Below are 26,488 nucleotides of genomic sequence, written 5' to 3' on the forward strand. Positions count from 1 at the left end.
AATGTGATATGGCTGTGAAAAAAGCTAATGTCGTCTTGGGATGCATCAGGAGAGGTATTTCCAGTAGGGATAAGGAGGTCTTAGTACCGTTATATAAGGCACTGGTGAGACCTCACCTGGAGTACTGTGTGCAGTTCTGGTCTCCCATGTTTAAGAAGGATGAATTCAAACTGGAACAGGTACAGAGAAGGGCTACTAGGATGATCCGAGGAATGGAAAACTTGTCTTATGAAAGGAGACTCAGGGAGCTTGGCTTGTTTAGCCTAACTAAAAGAAGGTTGAGGGGAGATATGATTGCTCTCTATAAATATATCAGAGGGATAAATACCAGAGAGGGAGAGGAATTATTTAAACTCAGTACCAATGTGGACACAAGAACAAATGGATATAAACTGGCCACTAGGAAATTTAGATTAGAAATTAGACGAAGGTTTCTAACCATCAGAGGAGTGAAGTTTTGGAATAGCCTTCCGAGGGAAGTAGTGGGGGCAAAAGATCTATCTTGCTTTAAGATTAAACTCGATAAGTTTATGGAGGAGATGGTATGATGGGATAACATGGCTTTGGTAATTAAATATTCATGGTAAATAGGCCCAATGGCCTGTGATGGGTTTTAGATGGGGTAAGATCCAAGTTACCCGGGAAAGAATTTTCTGTAGTATCTGGCTGATGAATCTTGCCCATATGCTCAGGGTTTAGCTGATCGCCATATTTGGGGTCGGGAAGGAATTTTCCTCCAGGGCAGATTGGAAGGCCCTGGAGGTTTTTCGCCTTCCTCTGTAGCATGGGGCACGGATCACTTGCTGGAGGATTCTCTGCTCCTTGAGGTCTTTAAACTACAATTTGAGGACTTCAATAGCACAGATATAGGTGTGAGGTTTTTTTGTGGGAGTGGTGGGTGAAATTCTGTGGCCTGCGTTGTGCAGGAGGTCAGACTAGATGATCATAATGGTCCCTTCTGACCTAAATATCTATGAATCTATGCATTTGTTCTGTTCCTTGGAAATCAGCTCCAAGGAGAGGTTGGAGGCTGGGTTGTTCGCATTTCCCTTCAGAGAGCGAGATGCCAGTCAGCCATGAGATCTCTCTAAAGAAGTCAATTTGTAGCCTCATGTTGTGTGGGTGTGCTTTGCGTTTCACTATCTGCCAAAACAATTTGTTAGCAGGGCAAGTTTCCTCAACTGCTCATCATATGCTGAGATTTTACAAAATCATTAAGAGCCTTCATTTCCAGGATCAGGAAGAGGGAGAAGAAGAAACTAAAATCCATGCCAAATCTGTTCTGGGGGGATCCACTGTGTCTAAATTATTCACGTAGAAGAGGGGTGAAACGAGCCGGTACAGGCCAGTACGGCGTACCGGTCAGAAGCCGGTACCAGCCCGTACACAGCCCATGTTAAAGCGTTGCCACAGCAGCACTGTAACGTCACGGCCCCTTTTGCCTCCCCCATCAGTGGCCCTGCCAGCATGGCAGGGCTGCCAACCGGGGGAGGGAGGGAAGGGGCAACAATGTTAAAGCGCTGCTGTGGCAAAGAACCCTCCTTAAATGTCCTTTAGTGTCACTGCCCCTTCCCTGTCAGCGGCCCCGCCGGTAGAGACCCTACTGGCAGGGCCACCGATGGGGAGGCAAAAGGGGCAACGACGTTAAAGCGCTGCCACGGCACTTTAACATCATTGCCCCTTTTGCCCCTCCCCGGCCACCGACGGGGGGCGGGGGGCGGCAAAAGGGGCAGCGGCCCCAGAGCCAGTGATTTAAAAGGGCCTGGGGCTCCCGGCCGCCACCACTGCCACCATGGCAGCTGCCAGAGCCCTGGGCCCTTTTAAATCACAACCGGAGCCCTGGGCGGCAGGGTCCGGGCAGCGCAGATGGGCAGGCTGGGGAAGGCTGACCCACCCAACCCCACCCCTTCCACCTGAGGCCCCGCCCTTTACGGGAACCGGAGCCAGCCCCCGGACTGGTAAGAATTTAATATTACTTTCACCCCTGCTTAGAAGTAGGGATGGTGGGAAATACTATATTTAACAGTATACAGAATACACTGTATTTCCATCATACACTGAAGGGCCAGAAACACAGATAGTCTTGTCAGATCCAGCAGCTTTCATTACAACCCCTTAGGACCTCAGTCCCTAAACAGCAGGAGGCAGAAGACCTACTTCCAGAGGAAAAAAACAAACATAACTTGTCTTGCAATCTTTTATGCAAATAGGTTTGTGTCTATGCAAACGAAAAAGACACTTTCATTTCCTTTTTAACCACATTTATTAACAGCAGAAGAGGTGGCACAAGACTGATTTAAAGTTCAGTTATTGCTGGAAAAAGTCTGTCAAAATGATGATGTGGGACTCCATATATATTGGGTCTCAATTACTTTCATGGAAATTTTACTCTGTTAAGTCAAAAAATGATTTCTCTAAATGCCAGTCCTGATTAGATAAGTCAAGACCCTGACACTGTACTGACAGGTGGTGCCAAAGGCTCACCCATTTCTTGGGAACAAGTGATTAACTTGAGTGTTTTCTGCAGCATCTGTGATCTTTCTGCTCATTTCACAGACTCAGTCACTCACTAGGGACAAAGGGCCAGTAAAAGCTCCTAAAAGTTTATACTGGCTGATGCCTCAGAACCTCTGCTGGGAAGAGCTCTCTTGTATCCAATAAGATATACCATGATGTACATCACTGGTGGTTGTTGCCACTGTCTGTGTTGCGAGATGAATTTGTGCCGCGGCATTTTCTGTTTTCTTAGTTCTATGTCGCCAGAAGACAACACCATGATCTTCATGCAACCAGTGCTCACTACAAGACAGCAGGAGAATGTCTAAGCTAACTCTGAGCCTTTCAGAATCCTGAGTTCTGACTGGTTATTCCTGTCATGTCTTCCTCCCAGAAATGGGGGCTGAATGGGAGCAGACAGGGAATTACAGCTCCCGGATGCCCAAACAGCCAAAGGTCTGTTTGTTTCAAGTTGGTCCTCATGGGGGGTTTCCTTGCTGACAGAGCCAAACTACCAAGTTTGAGATCTGAACTGATTTCATGAAAATCAAAAACAATTTTAAAATAAAAGGGGTATGGTCAGAGCCAGTCCTAGGCAAAGATGTGGTTTGGTGCCCTTCCTTCCCACTCGGTTCCCAATCTGTGAAGCTTTTCCCTTCAAAATGGTGTTCCTTTTTCTGCTCAGTTGTCCACATGAGGTGCCTTTAGTTCTCAGCCATGCCCTGGATTGCGTTTTATTCACCATGGTGGTGATTAAAGGAGATCTTGAATCATATGGTGTGAAGGAATTTGATGTGGCTCTGAGGGGCACAAGAATAAGCCAAAACAGGGACACCACTCTGGAGAAGCTGAAGAGGGATTAGGTGTGCAGAAATGCCAAAGTTGGAGAGGACTGGTTCAAAACTGGCCTGCAAGTAACTGACCAAAGCAGTCCAGACACATTTGTTATCATGCCTCTTTTGAGGCAGAATTCTGGATCGGCCCGTTTATCATGTGCCTTCCCCACTGACCTTGGGGTAAGCTTTGTAAATAGTAGCAGAAGCAACAGGCATTTTTTCCAGGAAAATTTTACAATAATTGGACACTGAAATCAGCATACCAGAGTATCAGACACAGATAGCTGCAGCAGCTGCCATTAAGAAACTCCTGAAATCCTATGGGCTGCAGCATCCTGAAAAGCAGCACAAAAAGCTGAGAGGGAGTCCAGAAACCATACTTCTTTCTGCAGTCAAAGTGCAAAGAGACCAAGTTTCCCTGAGGAGTGGCCCCTTTTATCCAGAGACATCTACCTCCAGTACTGCAGTATGAGGATTGCTCTTATACACAGTTTACTGTACTAAGAAAAAAAACATTATATATATATATATATATATATATATATATATATATATATATATATTTACTGAAATCAGTACAGAAGACAACATCATAAAGATTCTGGCAACTTCTGCCAAGGCTTTGATTTTGCAAACATAGGGATCACAATGGAAGAAGAGATTATTTTATACCATTGTATTTAGCCAAATATTCAAAAATTCTTGTAAAGCCTTGCTATTATTTCTCAGTCTATAAGCCTTCTTTGAAGGCATACAGTGAAACTTCTGAAATTCCATTCATATAGTGCTGGGACTGTCTCTGATTTCCATTGTTTCATGGTACATAGAACTATTCAAGAAAAATAAGGCCAGGCAGAATTCCTGCTTCCGAGTAGAAAACCAGCTGTGTTTGGATGCAGTGAAGAATACACCAATACACCTTTTAATCTCTCTCCCTTCCCTTCCTTGGTTCTCTTGGGAAAGATGCTAAAATGTAGGCCTTCCTCATATGCCACATTAGGGTAATGAGAGTGGTCCCTTATAAGCTATCTTGTTAAGAGTAGAGGGCAATGCAAGAGAAAGAAAGAGAAGACCAACAGATGGAAAAAGAGGATGAAGTAGAAGGGAGAAGCAGAGAGAGAGAAAGAGAGGGAGGGAGGGAGAAATTCCATTTCATCATGCTATTGTTTTTAAATTACATTTTACATGAGAAAGTATATGTGGGTGAGTGGGTGACAGGTTGAATTTGTGTGTGTCACCCTCTAAATGTGACTGGGTTGAAAGCCATGACTACACTCACAAATACATGTCTATGATCTTAAACAGGCCTGGAAAAGCGGTTTCTAGGGGTGAGTAAACTGCTTCGATAAAATAAGAATATCCCACTCAATCCTTAAATCAGCACCCAGAGTTTAAACAGAATCTGAACCAAACAAACCTTTTAGTGTGTGGTGCTGAAATACTACCAGACAGACTATTTGGAGGTATTTGGGAATGAGTTTTATGATGTTTCATGCTCAGTTTTTCAAAAGTAAGAAGCATAGTGAAACATCTGAAGTTTTAAATGTTTATCCAAAGCAAACCTCCGGACCTCCTCAGGTGCACTCATCACTAGCAGCTTGCACCACACATTTTCAAACTGCACATGGCCTCTTTACATTTTCATAATCCTGTCACTGCACAAACATTTCTCTCTCTTTTCACATCCAAACTCACTTGCCTGATGCTCCTCTCACCTTGTGCTACACACAATTTTCTTTTAAAAAACCCTTGTAACATTTGTACTGCCACTCTGATTTCCTCAGCAATGAGCCAATTCCTTTGGTTGTCATAAAGCACTTGACCTCCAGCCTCCTTTTTCTCCCCACTCGGGCACTCAATTATTATTGCCTCATAAAGCAGTGGCTGTGTGATATTACTGGCTAATTAATGTCCACTTATTGTGAAGTGTTGCTGCCATCTTCAAGCCCCTGTAGGCATTTTTCTTCTTCTGTACAACTTAACCAGATGGTGTGCTGGCCAACCTTCTCCTACCCTTCACGAGCCATGTACTTTACTCAGATATCACATCTAACAGCTCTGGACACACAATGCCATTACAGCTGGGTAGATGTTAGACAAGTTGCTATTAATTACCCTTTCCAGGGGACTGAAGATGAAGGAGTTTGGCTTAGAGGTTCTTTCATTCAGCGTATCGCCAACCTCTATCAAGTACTGGTTACAGTTCACATCTTCCCTTTTCAACACTCTTTTTTTCCTCACCTGCAGCCCCTAATATGGCAGGGGTGGCCCAACTATGGCTCGGCTCTTTTACAGTTAAAGTGCAGCTCACAGAGCCCCACACACCCCTCCCCCATTCTCCACCTATCAGACTGGGGCAGGGGGAGCTCAGGGCTTCTGCCCTGCAATGGGGAGGGGGATGTCTCAGAGCTTCAGCCCTGTGGGAGGCGCCTGCCGGGGCTTGGGGCTTCAGCAGGAGTGGGGAAGAAGCCCCGAGCCCTGGCAGGTGCGCTTGGCTCTAGAACTTATGAAAATTACTGTATGCGGCTCGGAGGGTCAGTGGGTTTGGCCACCTCTGGAATAGGGTAACCATCCTGTGGCCTGAAGGTTTAAGCGAATAGACATGAATGTTCCCTGATGACAGACCAGCAGACAATGCTCTAATGATTTCAGTAAATATTTTGAATTCCTCACATTGCTATGCTGCCAGAGAACAAGCACATCACCTCTGCATTCCACAGATGGTCTTCATGAACCCACCGAGACACACATTTCAAGAGAGCATGCCTAAATCCAGCTCTTACTAATGAGAACTGGCAGCTCAAAGGTGGTTTTGGAGTTAGGAGGTGGGGATAAAGTAACATCCTTGTTTGGTGCATAGTCTTTCACATCCTATCGTATGTCCAGCCAAGGACTGCTAAGAAGCATTTGATCAGATGACAAGCAATTACTTCAATGAGACAGCTTATGTGCTTAAAGTTAAGCACCTAATTATGTGCTTTGCCAGACTGAGGCCAGTGTTCAGCACATTGCAGGATCAAGCTCGTCCCTCCCCCACTCCCCCCATGGGCAGAGCATTTCTCCAGCCCAACCCTCTCAACAGAACATGGAGTTTATTCATTCAGAAAACCATTGTTTCAAATGTAACTACAGGAAGAATTTTAGCAAGCCAGAACACAACTACCCAAAGAGGAAAATTTACAGAATACAGGGGATACCTCGTGTCTTGCATGAAGTTCCATCAGATCTTTTAATAGCTACAAGTGATCAGAGGCCATGTTTTACCTCTCATCAGCAATACCGTACAACACCTCCAGCTGTACAGCACAATATCCCTTAGCACCATACTAGGGCATTGGACCAGCATTCGCTCTGGAGGAAGAAAAAGTGCCTTCAGCTGATTCACCAGTGCCATTTTCTGCAGTACTCTGGGTTTTCCTTGGAGGTCTCTTTTTCAAGTACTGACCTGGACAGACTCATCTTAGATCATGAGAGCAGACCACATCCAGAAGGAGTACGGCTGACAGCTGTTTGGAGTGTCCATGGAATAAATATATACCACCCTTTAAAATGCTGTCAGCCTTTTTGAAAATGCAGGGACAGTTGAAAAGACAAAGTATGTAAACAAAGAGATGCCTTGAGTCTCTCCAATCTGAGTGAAAAGATCTATAGAGAGAGAATCTGAAAATAATTACAGCGCTTGGCACTGATCCTACTCTTAAGCCCTTGGAGGGGAAAGAGATTTGATTTTAATGGTTCCTAGGCAGGGGTCTTTGTTAGAGAAAATTAATTACCCCCTTGTTTTTAATTAAGTGAGCTTCACGTGAGTTTATTTTCAGATGGCATCTGATTAATGATATTTCAAGGTTTTCCCCTACTCCCTTTCTCCCTACCCCTTGATATGGAAGAGTTGTTTGTGGCCAGTGCTGAGGAGTAGAAAGGACTGATTGCTAAAACATTAGCACAGTAACCGGGAGACAGGCTCATTTTACAGCTGGTGAACATAGGCCCAGAGAGTTTAAGACCAAAATTGTCAAAAGTGCCCGCTAATTTGGAGGTCCTGCAGACAACAGTTGCCCTTCACTACACAATCCTGATTTCTTGCTAGAGCAGCTGCATCCTGTACACTGAATAAAGCAGGGCAAAATTGTACGTGACCATGTAATGTAATTCCAGGTTCTAGAGAGAGGGTTCTCTAGTGGTTATGGAACCTTCTGACCCTGTAACCCGAGCCTATCTCCGTCCCACTCTGCTCCTATGCACCCACCCAGGCTCCTTCTTCCTTCCCCCTTCTGTTCCTATCCAGCCCACACACTGGCTCCTTCCCCACCCATTCTGCTCCCATCCATCACCTCCATCCCCTTTTGTTCCTGCTCCCTCCCTCTCTGTGCCGATATACGCTCCCACCCACTACCAGCTCCTAACCCCTGTCTCCTCTGGTCCACCCCCTTCCAGTTCCTGAAACCTGATCCCTCTGCTTCCACCATTTCTCACTCATCTGCTGTCTAGTGTGGATGTTTCCTTCTCTTCCTCACTGCCTGGATGTAAGCAGCAGAAGCATTCAGAGCACAGGACAATCTCCCAGCTCTAAGTTCTTTATGCGTGGTACTGCAGTGCCACTACTCCCGCCAGGAATAGCAATCACAGGAAAGGTCATGCATTGAAGCATGTTCAGTATGGCCAGAATCTTCGGATAATTTAGCTGCTAGACTCTAACAAGTCTCTACTGAGCATGTATGAAAATTTTCCAGAGGTTTATAAGGTGGCCAAATTTGAGTGAATTTTCATGGAAATGGCAAAAGGCACATCTCTGGAACCAGGATGACTAAATTTCAAGTCCCTGATCCAAAGCTAGAGTGGTCTCAATGAAACAGTTGTAAGATTTTTTTGTAAAAACAGGCAAAACAAAGTACTTTCCCCTAATCTTCCCCAGTCTCGGAAACAGCTGAACTGTTTTAGCTGGAACTTTTTAAAAAAAAAAAAAAAATCTGAGGCAAACTCCTGTTACGGAAAATTCCAGCCCAAACAGTTAAACTGTGACAATGTTCTAAGCCACTTAACACAGGGTCCTATAAGTATCAGGTAACCTTAACGATAGGCGGCACGACCAGCTGTACCTGCAATAAATGAATCTCTCTAATAAACATCATTGTTGTATCTATGCAAATGTTTCTTTACACATCACTTTAAACAAAATCTGTCCTCACAGCTGTCAGAACATTTTTCACACCTAATTACCTTTATTCCACTTGGCCAGGGATTACATTACATCATTCTAATTTCTTTCTGCTTCACATGCCCCAAGTTTAAGGCCCTACATTCTGGCCTGGGGAAAACTGCAGACTCTTCAGAGCTGTTTAGCTTTCCCCCTGCAATATTCACAGTCCCTATCATTCTGGGGAGCACAAGATCAAGGCCAAGAACTGAACCAAAATCTTCCCCATGACAAGGCAGAGTCTGTGTGATCTGTATATGTAATTGCTCTTTCCTCAGGCAGACCTGGCCTTTCTTCCCCTCTCCTCACCCTTCCCCCCAGATTGCGGGTAACTGGAAATGTAAAGGAGAATTGATGTAAACCAATCTAAATCAGTTGCTACAGTAAAAAGCTGAGATTTTCAGAACCAACAAGGGAATTCTGCAACCCTCCTCCCATTTTAGTTTCAATGGGAGTTGTGTGTCTAAATCCCTTCATTAGTGTTTGAAAATTTCAACCAACAGGAACAAGCAGTTGAGCTCCACTTCTGCAAAAATTGGAGAGGGTGGAGAAAATGAAAGATACATGCACATGCAAATACACACCTTTTATGTAATATGAGTCAATTAAGTCTGGGGTGTAGCCAAAGAATCATCTCACTGACCCTCCCCAAAGCCTTAAACTGGCCCTGAACATCATGGTGTGATCATGGTGGATAGGAATCTGTTACATTGTGGAAGTGGGACAGCAAAATTTTCTCTAACAGGGCTGCCCCAAAATGCTAACCTTGGCTCTGAACTCTTGGAAGCTGTGGCCTATATTTTCAAAATGACTAGTGATTTGGGGTGCCTCCATTTTGGGTGATCAACGTGACACACCTTGAAGGAGTCTTTTGGCAGAGGTTGAACATTCAGCTTGTTCTGAAAACCAGGACCTTTAAGGTGCCTCCTGTTTTGCAGCCAAAATTTGACATATCCAAAATCACTACTCACTTTTGGAAATCTGGACCAATGTTTTTAAGACTATGGGAGACTGAAAGCTGGAGAAAGAAAGGAAAGGAAAAGCAACTGACACAGAAAGAGGATGAAGCAGAAGGGAGAAGTGGGGGGAAAAAAGACAGAAAGACTCCATTTCATTCTGTCACTATAACCCACTACATTTTAAAAGACCAACTAAAAATTGTCAGTCATGATGGTGATGGTGCAGCATCAAGCAGAGAAATGCAGAGGGCTCTTACTGCAGCATGTGTGTCTGGCTGGCGTCCTTTTGTTTGTCAGGTACCTCGTAGTGCGGGGAAATCTTGCCAAGGCCACTGTCGCTCAGCATCCGCTTTCGGACTGCAGGGTTCCACCGATCCGATATTCTAAAACACAAGGAAGGAAGAGAAAGAGATGAATTCCTCAGAGGCTGCTTTTCACTCTCCAGTTTGAAGCTCCCTTATACTCATTCATTTGCAGTACTTTTCTAGCTGGAGTAGCCCTACACAGCTCATTGGGAGGAGTGAGTGTGGGGTTTAATTCAGTGTGAGCATATATTGATCAGCCAACAGAACAAGGGGAAATGGAGACACTTCATTGTAACTCCCAGGTTCACAGGTCAATTTAAGACCCCATGTACCAGTATCTGAACCTCAGCCCCATAGAGAAAGAGTTTGTAATTTGATCAATGGATCTGTTCACTCAACTCCTTACTTTAATATCTGCCTTTTCCTCTTCCTACTGTCGGAGCGCAGGAAGGGAAGTGCCCACACCTAGAAAAGCTGCAAAGGCCAGAGCCCAGCCTGGGAAAGGAAGTGCTTACCCAGAGGCCTGCTCCACTACCAGATCAGGCATTCCCGGCGGCGTCCCCACCTGCTGTGATATCACCAGCTCTGGGTCCAGGATAAAAATCTCGTCCTGCGAAATTTCCGTCACAAAGTGCAAATGTTCCTTTTAGAATGAGACAGAGAGTCAATAATGAGTCACCAGCAATCTGTCAGGAGGCCAAACTGACTATCAGAAAGCTAGGTGAAAATTGGCCCATCCTGCAGGCAGGGCCAGCTCTAGGATTTTTGCCACCCCAAGCAAAAAAAATTTTGGCCGCCCCCGCTTTTTTTTCGTGCTCCCCCACCACCGGCTCTGCTCCAACTCTGCCCCTTCCCAACCCTTTCCCCAAATCCCCGGTCCCGCCTCCTCCTCCAGGTGTACCGCCCCTAGAAATGTTCCGCCCCAAGCACCTGCTTGTTTTGCTGGTGCCTAGAGTCGGCACTGCCTGCAGGATTTCCCCCTCCACCTGCAGCAAGTATCAATTCCGCAACAATGCTTACAAGTCTGGTTCCACCTTGTCTCCATTGGTCTCTATTCTACGTTCCACCAACAACTGAGAAACACCTCCCGATAGACAACTGAAAGATCCACAGAGTCCGCTGACACTGACATTTGTGGCTAGACACTCCTTCCAGTGTTCAGGATTGAGGGCTGCCCAGAAAGTCAGAACTGACCTTGGCACAGAAGAACATTTCAGAGACTGGTGGGACTCTCCCAAGCCATTTTATTTCTTTTGTGCCTTGTTTGTTTGTTTGTTTGTTTGTTTGTGGGGGTTGCATCTCCATTACCACTGTCCCACTCCTTCCAGTTCCTCAGAGATATAGAAGAAGGTTCAATAATCCCCACCCCTTTACCGTTCTGGGAAGTTCAATGTGAGTGTGAGGGAGAGTAAATTTGCAATCCTGTGCTCAGTGGAAACATCATGGATCCTCACTTTCAGCCCCAAAGAGACATGGGGGAGGAGGGAGAGAGCAAACCCAAGGGCATCTATAGCATCATAATGAAAGCTATGCAAAACTTGGTAGGTTCACATCCCTAGAGGTTCAAGCCAACATTTTATTTCATCTACTTCACCTTGCTTGTGAGTTTTCAGGTTCTCCAAACCTTAAAGTAAAACCTCATCCAAGCAGTCACCTGGCATTTTGTCAAAACAGCAACTTGTGTAAAGACACCCCTTCTCAGATGATCCACAGCAATTGAAGCTGGGACCCTCTGGTCTACAAGCATGATCCTCCACGGCTCAAGCTACAGGACCATCTCCATCAACCTGGAGACAGTAGGAGACTCAAGAGACTTTTTGACATGGTCCAGAAGAGGGACAAAGACACACCTGCCCAGTGTTTTACAGTTGCATGATTGTGATGCAAAACCATTAACTGGTCCAACCTGATTAAAAACTAAGTCCAGGGTCATAAATTATTCTCACTCTCAAATTGGAAATAAAACCTGAAACCAGTGGAGTTTGATAATTGTTTTCTGTTTCTTTGTGAGCATTTTATACAGCTCTGATCATAATTCGCAATTTGTAACATCGTAAGTTCCACAGCTATCGAATGTCATTCACAGAAGACTAGGTTTTCAGGTTTGTTATAAACAGCAGAGGATAAACTGATAAATATTCTGTTTGCACACATAGGTCCTTAGAAATAGAGGATAAGGAAGAAGAATGGAGAAAACTATTTGAACATTAAATTGCTTGTAGATAGAAGGGCAGATCTTCAGTGGGTATAAATCTTCACTGACTTCAGTAGAGCTATGTCAATTTACACCAGCTGAGAATCTGGCCCAAAATATATTTCAGTTTTTCGTGAGGCATCAGCAGAACTTTAAGACACACAGGAACAAATACAGATAATTCATTTTAAGCTGTATCTGACAATGCTTTAAAAAGATCTATAGAAACAGTAAATGGATGGAAATTTACCTGAGATCTGTCAATGCGGTAAAAACGATCAGCAGAAGTTGCTGCAAGAAAGGGAAACAGCAGAGCTGTGTTAAAGAAAAAGATCTGAGCAAAACTGAATCCACACTGTAGATTGGACTAAATTCAGCCCTTGGGTAAAGGCAACTAGAGGAGTCGTGCCAGCTTTTCATGAGGACTAATGTGACGATTTTAAAGGCAGAGTTTAACAAAACAAAGGTCATGGTATTTTATTAAAAAATCCAATCACAAACAATATCACACACACGGAGTGAACTTTAAGGGTCATTGTGAAGTTTAATATATTTTATAATAATAAAAATAATAATATCACAGCTCTTATATAGTGCTTTTCAGCCGTAGATCTCAAAGCACTCTACAAAGGAGACAAGTAAAAGTCTTTCCCTGTGTTGTTAATGGTGCTCAGTAGATACTGCTAAACAATTTCTTTGTTCTGACTATATACATATCTGCCCTTGTTCCCCCCCACTTTCTGCTAACGTTTCCAGCAAATGATTTTATTGGCAGGAATCTTCACTGAAACAGCAAATTTTAGGAAAATAATGCAAAAGGTATGGAAAGCAAATTTCTGGTATGATTTCCTCTTATTACAAACTGAAACCTAAAACAAAGAGTTGCCTTTCATTCAGGGAACAAAAAAAAAGCCCATACGATATATGTGTCCAACCATATCAGCTCAATTTTTTATATCAAATAAATCAAAATGCTTGTGAACAAGCTGCAGATCAAATAATTGGCTAATAATTTTGAATTGAAAATAAATTCAAGAAAATTGCAGTCCGTTCATGGCAAAGGTAAAGAGAAAAAAAGGGGGAAATTATTGAGTAAATTATCTGGTATTATTTTCCCCAGTTCTATTTATGAAAAGCAGCTTAGATTATTAAAATTGAAAGCATCTGAACTGTCTACATAGTTTCTCACCATCTGTGCTATCTGTTTACCTTATGTATGGCACTTACTCTGGGCAATGAAACTACAGACTTGCTGGTTTCACTTTGAGGTTTTTATGCAGTAGCATTTTGCTGCTGGGTTTTAATTTTCAACATTGCAGAGGAAAGTTGAAATCCCAAAAGGCCAAAAATGAACCAAAACCAACAACAACAAAACTTGTCTTCAAAGGCAATTTCAAAGGCCTGCTATGAACAGATGCAGCCATACTGGGGTCAAAGTACGGCCAGGAACAACCATGTTGTTTCTTTCAAAAAGAGCAGCCGATGAGGAGAGTGCATCTACACAGCCCATGGCAGCGAGCCTCCTAGCCCAGGTCGACAGACTTGGGCTTGCTCTACCATACTAAAAACAGCTGCGTAGGGGTTGCAGCTTTGGCTGGAGTTTGGCTCCAAAGCCTAGGGATGCCGGTGTGCTTCGGAGCCTGAGCTGCAACTTAAAAGCACTGTCTACGCAGATATTTTTAGCGCAGTAGTCTGTCAGCCTGGGCTGGGAAGCTCGCTGCTGTGGGTTGCCACGGGCTGTGTTGATCTGGCCACAGCAGGCACACTAGTCAGCCAGGCCTCTAGCCACACACAAGAGAAAGGTCTTGCTCTACTTCTGAGAAGGCAAGAAGAGGCACCCTTCTCCTTCTCCTGCCTAGCACAGCAAAGGGCAGCACCGGGCCTTTACGCTCATAATTTTGGAAATAGTAGTCTCTCAATGTGTTTCAATGACAAGACCTGATCATAGTGCCAGAGGCAGATACACTTACCATCTAGGAAGCACCATCTAGGAGAGAGCCTCTGAACAGAAAGTACTCGGGGGAAGGAACCTTCCTGATCCTGGGTGCAGGGGAGGGAAAGAACATTTAAAAAAAAAAAAAAAACTCTTTTGTCTAAAACTGAATTATTTACCCATTTATTTTTCTTTGCTGACTTTACCCTAAAGGTAAAAGCTAATTAACTTAGTCCCACTTTTCTAGCTGTCAGTTCCTGCGTGCAAAGCCATCTTCTTTGCCAACACCAATCATATCCTTTGGTATCCACTCCCTTCAGCTCAAAGGTCTCAAAAGCCCAGTACCAAAACTAGCTAAGTCGCCTACTATGTCACATGGGAATTAATCATTTACAGTGGTGGAGACGATGATGAATATTGAGAAGGGAGGGGTCTAAAAACAGACACAGGAGACAAACAAACATGTCAGTAAGGATATGTCTACACTGCAGAAATAGATGTGTTCTTAATCAGGTTAGCTAACATGGGTTAAAATAGGAGTGAAGACACAGCAACTCAGCTTTTAAGTCCGGTTCAGAGTTTGAGTGGAATCCTGTAGGGTAGCATGGGGTTGAACTCAAGTGCTAATCTGAATTAAAACCCAAATTCACTGCTATTTTAACCCCAGTTAGATAACGCAGGTTAATACCATACTTTATTTTTTGCAGTGTAGACATGCCATTATACACCTGTCTTCATCCTGATCACAATGCTTGTACGTTCTGTCCTTCCCTCCATCTATCTTCATATTTCTAGTCTGTATGCTCATTAGGTTGCGGACTGTGTCTTCCTCTGTGTTTGGAAACATTCGCACTTTTGGGTACCACTGTCATTTGAACAAATAACAATAATCCACTAACATAGTGGTTCCCAAACTAGGGGCGCCACTTGTTCAGGGAAAGCCCCTGGCAGGCCAGGCCAGTTTGTTTACCTGCCGGGTCCACAGGTTCGGCCGATCGCGACTCCCACTGGCTGCGGTTCGCCGCTCCAGGCCAATGGGGGCTGCAGGAAGGGCGGCCAGCACGTCCCTTGGCCCACGCCGCTTCCCGCAGCCCCCATTGGCTGAGAACGGCGAACCACGGCCACTGGGAGCTGCGATCGGCCAAACCTGCAGACGCGGCAGGTAAACAAACTGGCCTGGCCTGCCAGGGGCATTCCCTGAACAAGTGATGCCCCTAGTCTGGAACCACTGCACTAACACAACCATCCTTCTGGCTGAAGAAAGATTCCTCTCAAAGCCTGCCAATGCCACTACCAGAGATGACCCGGTCCAATTGGTCATAAGTGAACTCGCACATTTCTGTACATTTAGGGCCAAATTCTGCTCTGATTTACATCTAGAGCAGAGATGTCCAATAGGGTTGCATGGAGTGTAAATCAGGGCAGAATCTGGTCCTCAATTAGAATGCACGATGAATAAGGACAACAGACTACAGTGGGTACACGCCAGGGTGCAGGGAATGGGGACAGGTAACAGCACAAAGGGGAGGAAAGGCTCCATTTGAGAAACAATTGTTTTACATGGAAACCAGAGCATGCTGATAGTTTCGTTTTGTTTCAATTAGTTTTTGTTTAAAGATCCAGCACCAGAAAGCAAGTTAGAGCGTCACAGACTATAAAGACAGGAGGGACCATTATGATGTTCTAGTCTGACCTGCAAAACAGCCCACAGAATTTCACCAAGCAGTTCTTACATCAAATCTTTAACTTCTATTTGAGCTAGAGCAGCAGTTCCCAGACGTTTCAGGAAGGCCACCCACCATCTACATCTTGTCTTTTTTTGTGACCCACTCACGGTCCAAATTTGTGGGCCCAAAATCAGGCCAGCATCCTTCTCCTCCTCTGCCACCACTACATCCTCCTCCTTGCCCTGCCAAAGGGGTACTGACCTCTCACAGAAGCACCTTCCACCCTAGTACTGCAACCCTACTGCGGGCCCAGTGCAGAGGAAAGGCGCTGGAGTGGGGATAGGAGAGTGAGCACACCCCACACTCACCCCATAGTGGCAGCTCCTGTCCCACACGGCTGGGACAAGCTTCTGGCTCTGGGCATTGCAACCGGGTGCATGAGACTATAGCGCCACTCAGGTTTGGCCCAGCCACCACTCTGCCATGATGGAGGAGCAGCTGGGCCAAATTTGAGTGGGTGGCACTGTAACCCTGCATGCCAGGTTGCAATGCCCAGAGCAGGAGGGTAGGCCCAGCCCCACGGGACAGGAGCTGCTGCTGCAGGGTGAGTGTGGGGCAGGCTCACTCTCCACCACCACCACCTCCCCAAGACCCCATCTCCACACTGGGCCCAACCCATCTCCAACCTCCCCATGACCCACCATTTGGGAAATACTGAGCTAAAGTAAATTTTTTAGAAAGACAACCTTGATTTAAAGACTTCAGATGATGGAGAATACATCATACCCCTAGGTAAGGGTAATTACCAGTGATTAATTACCTTCACTATTGAAAATGTGCATCTTATTTGGAGGAGGAGAATGAGGCTGCTTAATACACAAGAGGGGAGCTATATTAGGTATAGAAGGTAACATAATGGACCGTTTCACTTTATTGTGCACAAATAAGACATTTGGAGCTTTAATACAGATACTGTAAAGTACTTTGTTTATTTAACAGTTTTTAATTTTTGTGGATTTACTTGCCAATATTTGTATCATTTAGAAATGTGGAAATAACATTTATTCCCCTGTGGATAGTTTTGTTTTTCCTGCTTTGCAAATGATTATTTGTTTTCCATCTACCTGAAATATTTCTGTCATGCTGATATCCAAGCATTGAACAAAATTTGGAAGAAACCAAAGAATCTAGGGGGAAGGGAAATGATGTTTCATCTCTCCATTCCCCTAGGTTGCAGAGCTGTGCAAATCAGGATGCTCAGGAATTTGTTGGTTTGTTTGTAAATTCCTAGGGAAAATCTCAGAGTGACCTGAATGAGGTTTTACTTTCAGCTAAACTCTAGATAAATTAAACTTCTGGTTGATCAAATCACAAGTCACATTTCCATATGTTAGTGGGTATCATGCACTGCTTCTTCATTTATCTAAAGGCATTAGATGCTTCCTCAACACTTGGATATTTAATAGGGTTATTCCAGTACTGTACACATACACACATTCCCTGTTATTCTTGGTCAGCAGAGTGCTTGCACTCTCTAGGCATTGTTTACAATAAGCTGTTCCCATGATTAGTGTTTAATGTTTTGATGGACCGTGTCTTTTGTTTCTCAGCCAGGTGGATGCATATTAGTTTGGCACGAGGCAACTGCAAGTTGTTAACAACTTTCCTTGGCAGCCTACCAGCTTTTGTAAGATTCATCTTATTAGCTTCTGCCTCTGGGCTTGATTTGTGCTACCTATTATTGGCTTCCTTTCCTGACTATCCATGAGGAAAAGGAAAAGGCTGCTCCAGACAACTTATACAATGTTTCGGTGCACTCAAAGATATGGCAGTTTGCTCGGGTCCGAGGAGCAAACTCTTGCCTGAGTTGCTACAGGTTCACAAGTTTCACTTGATGAAAAACTTCTTACACATATTACCTATACCCACCTCTACTCCCCAGAAAGTAAAGTTGTCTCAATTCACTCCCAAATTTGCATTTTACTGGTCTCTAAGTCCTGCATTCATTTATTGCCAGTGCTTATCTGTCGTCCCTCCTTTTGTCTTTGGTCACCATACATTTCCTTTCTTGCATCCACCGCCCTATGTTTGAATACAACTGTACACATAAGTCCTTGAAGAGACATGAGGAGAAGGAAAGCAGAAACTCCCCACTCTGTTTATGTGCATACTTATGCGAAGACTTGGCTTAGCGGTCTAAGCATCAGGTTTGAAACCCATGGAAACGTAAAGCTCCCTGGAACCTGACATCTGTGGCTAGCAGGACTGACTCAGTTCTTACCCTTCCGAGTGCCTCGCAAGTAACTGGAAATAGGGGTAACAATAACCATCTTTCTTCCATCTCAGCTTGTCAGAGAAATAGTATGCCTGGTTTATAGAGTTTATTTGTTTGTGTGAGTGAGTGGGTATGCTGTGTGTCTAGAACTTATTGAGGGAAACTATGGCCTAGATGATTTTTTTGGATTTACTAGTGTGTGTGTGTGTGTGTGTGTGTGTGTATATACTACTACTTACCCTTCTATAGGGTGAGGACTAGAGTAAAAGAAGCAGGGGATGAAAATGAGGAAGAATCTAAGGTTATTGATGTGTATCAGAGGGGTAGATGGGCTGAGGACAAACTGAAGCAGACATGGGGACAGATCCCTGGACCCTATCAGAAGATGCAGTGGAAAGGATAACATTGCCAGGTGGAAACTCAAATCAGAAATCTGCATGTGCTTCCTCCATTACTTCACTGAGGTCAGGCCTGCCTCAGAAGCTAAACCCAGATGGGCAGGTATCACTCATATGAGTATGCATTAAACATATCTGAGGAACAAACAGAATGAAAAAGAATCTTGCACCAATTTTTGAATTTGCAGCAAGCTCACTGATAGAGTTTATGCTGACTCTTCTCATTTCCAACTGCAGAGGAAGCCCAAGAGAGAAATGTAAATGTTTATAAGATTTAAAAGTGCCTGTGAAACCTTATTAGTGAGATATGAAGACAATTCTATCAGCTGAAGCACTTTACTCCTGCTCTTGCCCTGATTTCTCTTCCTTTCCATAATTTATAGTTGGTTGCCAACAAAATATGGAACAGCCCCCAAATTAACCTAACAAGACAGTTTGTAGCAAGAACCCACTGAGAATACACAGATGCCGGAACAATCAAGGATAAACAAGCACAGAAGACAAAACATAAAGGCAGTTCCATTCAAAATGAAACATCATAAAGTATTGATAGAGGTTTCAAGCTGACTTGCACTTCCAGGGCCAGTTAGGTGATTCATTTATACGGAGCTGATAACTACAGTTAGAGCTACCTCAGTGCTGCAGGGAGGATGATCTCTGACATTTCACACTTTGGCTACTCTAGTTTGTGCCTGCATATACACACACACGTAGTCCAGCGTTTTATGTCCAGCTGTTCCCTTTGTGTGAAGCAGCCAGCAGCCAGTCAGGGTAATTCTGGATATGTACTCTTCTATAATGAGCTGAATGGAATAATTCTCACCATTTTATTGTCTAATGTATAATGCTCTTATGCTCAATACTTGGAAGTGGCTGACACAAATATCAACAGTATGATGTTGAAATTGGAAGGGGAACAACAGAACCAATACACAACCATTCAAAAAAGAACTTTCAAAATCATTTTTTTCCAAAGGTACATTTTCTATTAGTATCTACCAGGGCTCAAGCCATATGTTGGGGATTGTGTCTAACTGGAGTCTATGTCACCCAGCTAATCACTGATCCTCAAAAAATAATCTGTTCCTAAACCATAATGGTCTCATATGGCAGTCCCAGTGATATATTCTATTCAAATCCCTGTTTTCAATTTTAAGGTGGTACAGTGGACAGAATGATTAATTCCAAGAGAGCATTTCCTAATACAGAACCAGATAAAATACCCCGGGCACAGTACCCCATTTATCGCATATGACAACGTAGTTAAGAAATACATACTGGAGGCCTAATTTTCAAAACTGGCCTTCTAAATTGCAAATACCAATGGAAACCATGCTGCACAGAATTCTGTTTTATGGGCAAAAGAAAGATTTGCATGCACAATTTAGACAACCAGCTTGTAAAATGTATCTGTGTGAATCAATTTAAAGCTGGGATAGATGCACATTCTGATCTGTGTGGCGCAGTGGTTATGAATGTTCCAGGATTTCTGTTTTTAATCTCACTGACATACTGTATTATTTCAGGCTACTGGCTGTGTGAGATATTATATTATTGTTCCATTTATCAGAAAAAGTGAGAGTATCTATTCAGGTTTAGCCATTTGTCCTATGGGACAAACTCTTCAAACCACTAATTTGAGAAAAAATGCAATGGTGTTGCAGTACAACCTTCATTATGATGTTGTGCCAACCCAAAATAATTTTGAGACCAGTTCCATAATCCAGGGTTTGCAAGAGAAGGGGCTGTCTTGCGAGGATACAGAAACTCATCTCAAACTTTGGGATACATGGTAATTTAAGGCTAACCTAAGATACACCCTCTATTCAAAGTCCAGCTTCATATCAGGGGAGTGTAATCTGAATTCAAACATCATATTAACTCCTTGCTGAGACTAACTTTTCTCTACTTCTTAAAGAATTAAAACAAGACGTGCTCTTCATATTTTACCTGGTAGTGAACTCTCTGCATAGAAGAAGTTACCGACTGCAGGTCCTAATGTGAGAATAAAAGAAATGGCAATGACAATGAATCCAAAACCAATTTACAAACTCCACACAAGAGATGCCTGCACTAACTCCACCCAATTTATTTATTTAGCGTGTGCAACTCCACCCAAGAACAGGGTAAAAAACACACAAGAATTTTGCAACTATTTATTCACATTTTTTAGAGTATTAGCTTTCATCATGTTTGCAACTCTTTTGTGCTCACTTCCAATAAGTATTCTAGCAAATAACTCTTCTGGCTGCAGTGCTCGCTCACTCAGAGGATCTGAAGTTAATACTAAGGATATTTGTGGAAAGCAAATTTTGCATTTTGAACTGTTTGGCCCAGAAACCCAATTCTTAGAGCCCTGTGAGGATACAAAATTTGTATCTGCATCTGATCTGCAATCCGCAAACATGGATATTTGCATCTCTGGATATAAAAACTTCTAAGAACTAACTTATGTTCATCCTAAGAGGGAACAATGATGTACCAAGTGACCTGTGTCGCCCTATTAAAACAGCTCAAATTTAGAATATTCACAACAAACTGCATGCAAACAAGAATTATTAGCAGATGCTTTTCATCAAATACTTTTCCTTAAATTTAAAAATTATTCCAATCACAAACTATTCACAGATTCTTTTCTGAGGTCTACTACAACCTAACCTCAGGGAAGGCACAGCATAATGGTACCAACAGCAAGTTCCAGTGAGCTCTTTTATTGTAAAAGGCACTCTGTCCAATAGTCTAGGCCCAGGATATGACCTACCATAAAGGCAGATTAATCACTGGCCCTAGCACAGGGGAGTTAATGGGCATAAGCTCCCTCCATCTTCCAGTGAGGCCTGCCAAGATAGCAAGTGTGGGTATGAGCGGGAGTCATTGTACACTTAGTGGGGCCTCCACTTCCCAGCCTGTGAGTAAGTAGGTGGGGATGGGGTGAGCCTTGGCCCCAGTCCATCTCCTCCCACAATGTGCTAGCCAATGGAACTCAGCCAGCATAAGCAAGGGAAGTTAGAGAACCAGTTACATAGTTCCCCCATAAACTGGAGCCAGAGATAACTCGGAGTCAGAATTCCTTTCCAGGGCTTTTCCATGCTGAGTGAAGCTACTTTCCATCCTTTACCCAGGGCTCTGAGCACACGATCAATGTAGGCTGTAATTTATAATCTCATGGGAAATGTCCTCCAAATCCTCTCCCTGCATCATCACTGCCAAACCTGTCTCCATATTAAGATATAGCACACTTCAGTTTTGTAGTCCTGAAATGTTATTTGCATTTTAAGAGCTCCATTTGCTGATGTACACCCTAGCTAAAATTTTAAAAATAAGTGCCTAATCTTAGTCTCCTAAATCTGCATTTAGCTATCTAAATAAGTAGCTTTGTTTTCAAAAGGGCTGAGCACTATAGCAGCTCCAACTGACTTCAAGGGGAGTGGTGGGATGCTTAGCACTTTTGAAAATTGGGCCAACACCTCTGGTGCCCTCAATACGGACCTGGGAGCCTAAATCTGACTTCTGTTTTCGAAGATCTTGGACAAAAATAACAGAGAGACTGATTAATAAAACACCTACCAGAAGGTAAAAATAAAGAAACAGCTGTTACATCACATTAATGAGAGTCCATTATCTTGGTTCCTAAATACATGTCTATTTTAAATTATGTTGATTGTTGCTTACTGGAGCATTTGGAGATTCTGTCTTCGAGACAGAATGTAATGTTTAATCAGCTCTTAGGAGACAATTTGTCAATAGAGGAAGTGCAGCACTTTTATTAACTACATGGCCCCCAGAATCAACAGAGGCTTCTGGAAATACCTAGTTCATACTTGGCATGCTCATAGCTTTACCACAGATATTAGCAGAGTCACTTCCATATAAATATTACATCATTTGCCTAGTCAGCTCCATTTTGCTACCATGATATCATTGAAGGCCCCACATTGTTTTTGCAAGATTCATGGAGTGTCCAGCTGTTCTGAACAAATTCCAACATCAGTAAATATAATCCACCTACTACCTTTCATTCCTTTCTTTGCTTTAAATTGATAGAGTATTCTTTCTCTCACTTCCTGTCCTCCAAATATCGTGCAGTGCTGCTCATGAATTTATAATGGCTCCCATGTCCTACCCCCGAGAAGTTTCCGTTTCAGGAGCGAGCAAAGCGAAGCGTTTCTTATACATTGTGTCTATAGCTATAATTCTGTAACACACTCGGAATTGAGAAAAGGATGTCATAAATCAATAAGCAATAACTGAAATTCTCACTGACTCACCTCTTGTAGCCGGTCAATGTACATACGACAGGCCTCCAAGTCACAATCTCCTCGTATAACTATAATTCCCAGAGGGATGGCTGGGGGCAGCAAAAAGAACCCTTTCATTAAAATCACTCACTTTCCAATGTTAAAGAAACATTCTCAGTGGCATTCTCCTTTTACTCCCCAATGAGATTTTACTATCTAATTTTTAACGTCCACTTAGAAACCTGACCCTATTTTCCCTTATCCATTTCACCATTTTGTATTTATCCAATCATCTGTTTTTCTGTGTTGCTAATCCTGCAGGTGCTAATACAGCTACAGTTTGTTTACATCCTTTTTTGTCTGCCAACATTATCAATTATGTTGACACAGCAAAAGGAACAGTATCCCAACAAAGGAGTCATTGGTGTTGAGTGTTTTGTTATGCATTGCAAAAAGCTGTGATTATTTTTTGAAATGAGACTCTGGAGCACTTTTTAAACAATTTAAAGTCAATGAAAAACAAATAACCTTGGAAGCCTAAAAGTTACTGCTATTTTCTAACCATTTTTCTTCCATTGACCTCTGACTCTCTCTTTTTTTAAAATCTGTTTTGCAGCTCGGCACATTGATATGAGATTGTAGGGCTGTTTATGATCTCCAGCCTGGGCATGCTGATTTATTAATGTAGGTCTATGACTGATGTTGATTTTATATTTCTGCATTTTATTTATTTTAGCAGAAAAACAACTGAAGCATTTGTATCAGAAAGAAAATCTGGCAACAGTTGCATGGACTTTGTGATGAGATACAAGGGAAAAAAATTTGTTCAAATTTTGAGATAGCCAGTCTTGACCGCTGATCCTCTAAAATAGACATTAAGCATTCAGAAGTTATGGCCCACCAGATTATAACTAGAGAGGGTGGAAAATGATCTGTCGAAACATTTTTCAATTAAAAATGGCTTTTTGACAAAAAAGAAATGTGTTCACACCTCCCCTCGCCCCCCAAAAATCCACTTTTTCAGAAAAAAAATCACATTTTTGTTAAAAACCCCAAAACTCAAACCCCAAAATGTTTTCCCTGGTCCTGGAGGCATCACTTTTAATGGCAGAAGGGAAGTTCAGTCCCTGTAGCTACTCTGTTCTTGGACCCTTCAATGAGCCTGCAAATGAGGGTACTACCTGGCTTTAGTAGGATCTCACCAAAGAAGCAGGAGAAGGGAGACTCAGAAGTACTTGTATTTCTAAAATGGACTCATTTAATAAGGTCTTCCCTCCCACTAGATAGGCTTTAACCAAACAGAGAAGCAGCAACTGGGGAAGCAGCAAAGCAACAGCAGGAAGAGATTAGAATATTCGTAGGAAATATTCCAGGAGAGGATGTGATCCTTATCTTCATAAACAATTTAGCTGATTGGCTAAAAAGGAGTCATGTAAAGTTACTGATAACAGTAGGGTAAATTGAAAAACTAACTGTGCTGGAACAGCAGCTGCTCTTGTAATTCAAAAGGACTTGATTAAGAGGGACCCTGGCATGTTTGCCTACTGAGGAGCTCTTAATTCTGATAAGTAAAGGAAACAGACAATGACAAGAGATAATGAGGAGAGTCTTCATGGTTCATAAAAAGAAAAGGAGGACTTGTGGCACCTTAGAGACGAACAAATTAGTCTCTAAGCTGCCACAAGTCCTCCTTTTCTTTTTGCGAATACAGACTAACACGGCTGCTACTCTGAAACCAGTCTTCATGGTCCATATTCCCCTGGCCCACTGAGGCAGGTTAGAGAAGTTTAGCAATCTCAGGCATGGAAGGAAGAGTTCTGCAGCATTCAAGCTCTGCACAGGGCCTACTGGCCAACACAGACCAGAGCCGTGGCATTAACCCCATATCCAGCACTATTGATTATGAGCCTAAGAAAGAAGTAGCATGTTCTGCTCGGAGGTGGGGGTTGAGAAAAGAAGAATGGGTATGTGGGAGGAAGGTAGCTGAGACCAAGGCTACATCTTCACTACCCGCCGGATCGGCGGGTAGCGATCGTTCTATCGGGGATCGATTTATCGTGTCTTGTCTCAACGCGATAAATCGATCTCTGAATCGACGCCTGTACTCCACCTCGGCAGGAGGAGTAAGTAGAGTCGACAGGGGAGTGGTCGCGGTCCACTCACCGCCGTGAGGATGGCCAGGTAAGTCGAACTAAGATACTTCGACTTCAGCTACGCAAATAGCGTAGCTGAAGTTGCGTATCTTAGTTTGAACCCCCGCCAGTGTAGCCCAGGCCCAATAAGGAAGGAAGAGAATATCTCACATTCCTTCTGCAGAAATGAAAAAACACATTTTCTTCTAGCAATCTCCCACTCACCCACACCTTGATTCTTACAAATTCCAGAAAGGAAGGATTCCAACGCTGATCCCTAAGACTTTTCATTACCAAGAAGAGTTGGTGAGGAGAGCCTATAGAAGAGCAGTGCCAATTGTAATGTGCTTTTTATTTGTTTAGATGCTCTGGGTACAGACGAATTCTCTTTGCTCAGTATTTATTATTGCTTAACCTGCCCTGAAAGGAGAACTGCAAGCATTTTGATGAATGCATTTAATGGCTGTTTAGTTTCAGTTCTGTAGGTCCCTCTATAGCCCCTGCTGAAATGGTATTTTGTAATGTTTTACAGCAGTAATCAGTGAATCACAACAGATATCACTCTGCCTCCAATAGCAACAATGCACGAGGGGACGGTCATTGGGTCCTACATTTTCCTCTCTTTAAAAAAATTTCTTTTCTATTAACCCCCTCCATTGACTAAGGAATTTATGTGCCTAACTGGGACCAAAGGCTTGTCCTACTGAGACAATGCAACTAACCAAGGACTGAAGTTGTTAATTAACTAGACAGTAATAGTTCCTCATGACTCAGAGAGAAGGGACTTGTGAATGTCTGGAATTTTAAGGAAATCCATAAATCTTTCTGAGATGTAAGTGCTAATACGCAAGAGACAGTTCAGCTATGAAATTTCCTAAAGTTGAGTTATTTGCATTGATGGAAGAAAAGCACAGTGTGCCTTTTAATCTTCACAGGTGGGAGAAAGAACATTAATTAAATTATGTCCCATATATTAATTTTAACAGGGTATTGATAAAAGAATTTTATAAAAATCATAGTTAGGTGATTCCACCCATGAAATGATGAGAGTGACATTTACAATGGGTTTGTATAAGTGCCCTAGCTCTTATGTATGAATCCTGGGCTAGTGTGACCAAAAACTGAAATGTTAATTGCTTATTTTATCAGGTAATAGTAAGTACTTTCAATGTACATGTCAGTGTTCGTCCAAAAATCTCAAAGTGCTTTACACTGGTTGGCAGAGTGGTTGGCTGATGGATAGCTAGTGTGCAATTATGACCTATGTACATTAGAGGAGGGCTACCACCTAGACAGTGAGTATTACTGGCTAGTCACAGGCACCATAAAGAACTGTCCAAGAGTACGGTCTTGGGTAGCACAGTATAATTACTCAAAACTGCATCAGTCCACAGATGGTCCGTTCTTTGGCTCTCACCAAAATACACATACATAACTTAATTATCTTCAGTGCCGGAGCGCCACTCCGTGCAGGTGAAAGGTATGAGCATGGGAGCAGTCAGAGAGATGGGTACAGCTCCCTAATTCTCCTGGTCAGTTCCTGTGCAGATGAGAGTTAGAGCTGCTTCCCAGCCCCTCTGACTTGCACCACCATTGCAGGGTATTAGTGAAGCACAGGCATAGCAAAGCAGAGTTCCACTACACCCACTCTCTGCCTTCTGCCCTCTCCCAACATGTGTCTACACAAAGAATGAGGAGTGACAGCCAGTGAAGAACCCAGTTGCACTAGAGAGTTCCCTTCCAACAGCAGAATTCTCTGCTGGCCAGTTGCAGCCAGTTTCCAGTGTGGGTTTGGATCTGATTACAGAATCTGCTGTATTGGATCTTGGACATAACACTCTTATTATGGTGCAGAATGTCA

The 26,488-nt window shown here is 43.2% G+C and overlaps 1 protein-coding gene across 6 annotated transcripts in view; it reads right to left on the reverse strand.

Annotated features, from left to right (window-relative positions):
• Window positions 1–26,488, reverse strand: part of DGKI (diacylglycerol kinase iota) — a 284,192-nt gene that overhangs the window by 52,752 nt on the left and 204,952 nt on the right. For 5 of the 6 annotated variants that reach the window (XM_037878871.2, XM_037878878.2, XM_037878861.2 and 2 more), the window contains 6 exons: window positions 22,526–22,605; window positions 20,208–20,252; window positions 13,955–14,024; window positions 12,235–12,275; window positions 10,306–10,433; window positions 9,743–9,868 (listed from right to left, as the gene is read on the reverse strand). In XM_037878871.2, coding sequence (XP_037734799.1) covers window positions 9,743–9,868; window positions 10,306–10,433; window positions 12,235–12,275; window positions 13,955–14,024; window positions 20,208–20,252; window positions 22,526–22,605 — 490 coding nt within the window. The remainder of the gene's footprint in view (window positions 1–9,742; window positions 9,869–10,305; window positions 10,434–12,234; window positions 12,276–13,954; window positions 14,025–20,207; window positions 20,253–22,525; window positions 22,606–26,488) is intronic. The other variant, XM_043541175.1, reaches the window with a different exon arrangement.

Source organism: Chelonia mydas, chromosome 1, assembly GCF_015237465.2.
Source record: "Chelonia mydas isolate rCheMyd1 chromosome 1, rCheMyd1.pri.v2, whole genome shotgun sequence".
NCBI classification, from domain to species: domain Eukaryota; kingdom Metazoa; phylum Chordata; order Testudines; family Cheloniidae; genus Chelonia; species Chelonia mydas.